The 1367-nt window shown below is 46.3% G+C and overlaps 1 protein-coding gene across 1 annotated transcript in view; it reads right to left on the bottom strand.

Annotated features, from left to right (window-relative positions):
- LOC123765492 (myophilin) overlaps positions 1-762 on the bottom strand; it is a 41423-nt gene extending 40661 nt beyond the window's left edge. Inside the window, exon 1 of the mRNA XM_045754112.2 lies at positions 221-762. Coding sequence (XP_045610068.1) covers positions 221-298 — 78 coding nt within the window. The 5' untranslated portion in view covers positions 299-762. The remainder of the gene's footprint in view (positions 1-220) is intronic.
- Between the last annotated feature and the right edge of the window lie 605 nt (positions 763-1367).

Below are 1367 nucleotides of genomic sequence, written 5' to 3'. Positions count from 1 at the left end.
CCTTAGGAAGTAATTTTTTATATACTAGTTGTTGAGATAATTTTGGGGGTTTTTGGTGATATTTTGTGTAAAATATTCCAGAACAAAGCCATTTTAATCAGAAATAATTCTACAGAAGGCAATTGAAATATTGTTCCTCTTGAACCATTTCTAAGATCTTTGAGAATGTCCGAGCTAGCCTAGCTGGTGTCCAGAAAGTTGTCAGTACTGGAACACTCACCATGTGGGGCTCCAGCGTATCTGGGTCCCCGGCGCAGTTGAGGTTAGCATTTTCTTGACCTGCAAATTTCATTGGCATTTTGAAGGTGGCGTGATGGGCAATGGGAAGGGAGGCGTGTCTGTTTGTCAACGGGCGGGCCTGACGTGTCGGTGGGATCACTTAGTGTCGACGAGAAAACTTGGCGTTGACGTTTACGGGAAAATCTCACATCAAACAACAATTGTTGTCGACGGGCCGGGGAACTTGGCGTCAACAACGGGGAAGCCTACTGTTGATGGATGGGTTCCGGCGAGAGGAAGTCGCAATTTTGTCCTGGTCACCTACAGGCGAGGCTATAGTCTTGTCAACTGCTGTATGTTAAGCAACTAGATTTCTCTTCTGAAAGGGTACCGTTGAATAAAGGTCACCCTCCACGTCTCCGTTTCAAATCACTGTTGACTGTGGATCGACCCACCACGAGGAAGCCAGAAGCAGCTGTACGTGGTCCGAGGTACATACACACTATTGGTCAGAAAAGGAGTGACTGTGGCCGGGCAGGACTGCAACCCTCCCACACTAACGCCGCCAAGAAAGGCCAAAGTGCAACCCTTAGTTGGGTATATCATTGTTAATCAGTTTTCATTTAGCAATCAAGCGGCACTCTTATTGACACAAAATACTATGCAATTCAGAATTACTGGGCAACTATAACAGAATAACGACATTGTTGTGATAAAATTAAGATTATGATGCTGCTCAGGGGAGTGTGGCAGTTCAGGACCAACGACAAGAAAAGCACGCAGTTGAAGGCGCGGCAAGCGCGGGAAAGTCACAACTTGGCACCAGTTCAACGGTGCTCGGGCACTATATGCTTTCACAGTAGTGGTCTACGCCCCCACCTCGTTACCCCTCCTTTCCTGAAGGGTGTAGTATTTTGTATGACGTTAACAAGGTGGATTTGAGACTTTTGTGTCCGCATGGATAGACCGAAAATCACATCCTTTACCGACTTCCTGACCTCAGCCTTAAATCCTTATCCCGTAGCCATAGACCCTATTCCGTAGCCATAGACCCCTATCCAGTAGCCATAGACCCCTATCCCGTAACCATAGACTACTACACACACAAATTACAATAGCGTGATATATCAAATGAACACATCCACAAG

This window comes from Procambarus clarkii, chromosome 30, assembly GCF_040958095.1.
Source record: "Procambarus clarkii isolate CNS0578487 chromosome 30, FALCON_Pclarkii_2.0, whole genome shotgun sequence".
Taxonomy (NCBI): Eukaryota; Metazoa; Arthropoda; class Malacostraca; order Decapoda; family Cambaridae; genus Procambarus; species Procambarus clarkii.
This window is presented reverse-complemented; position numbering and strand designations above follow the sequence as displayed.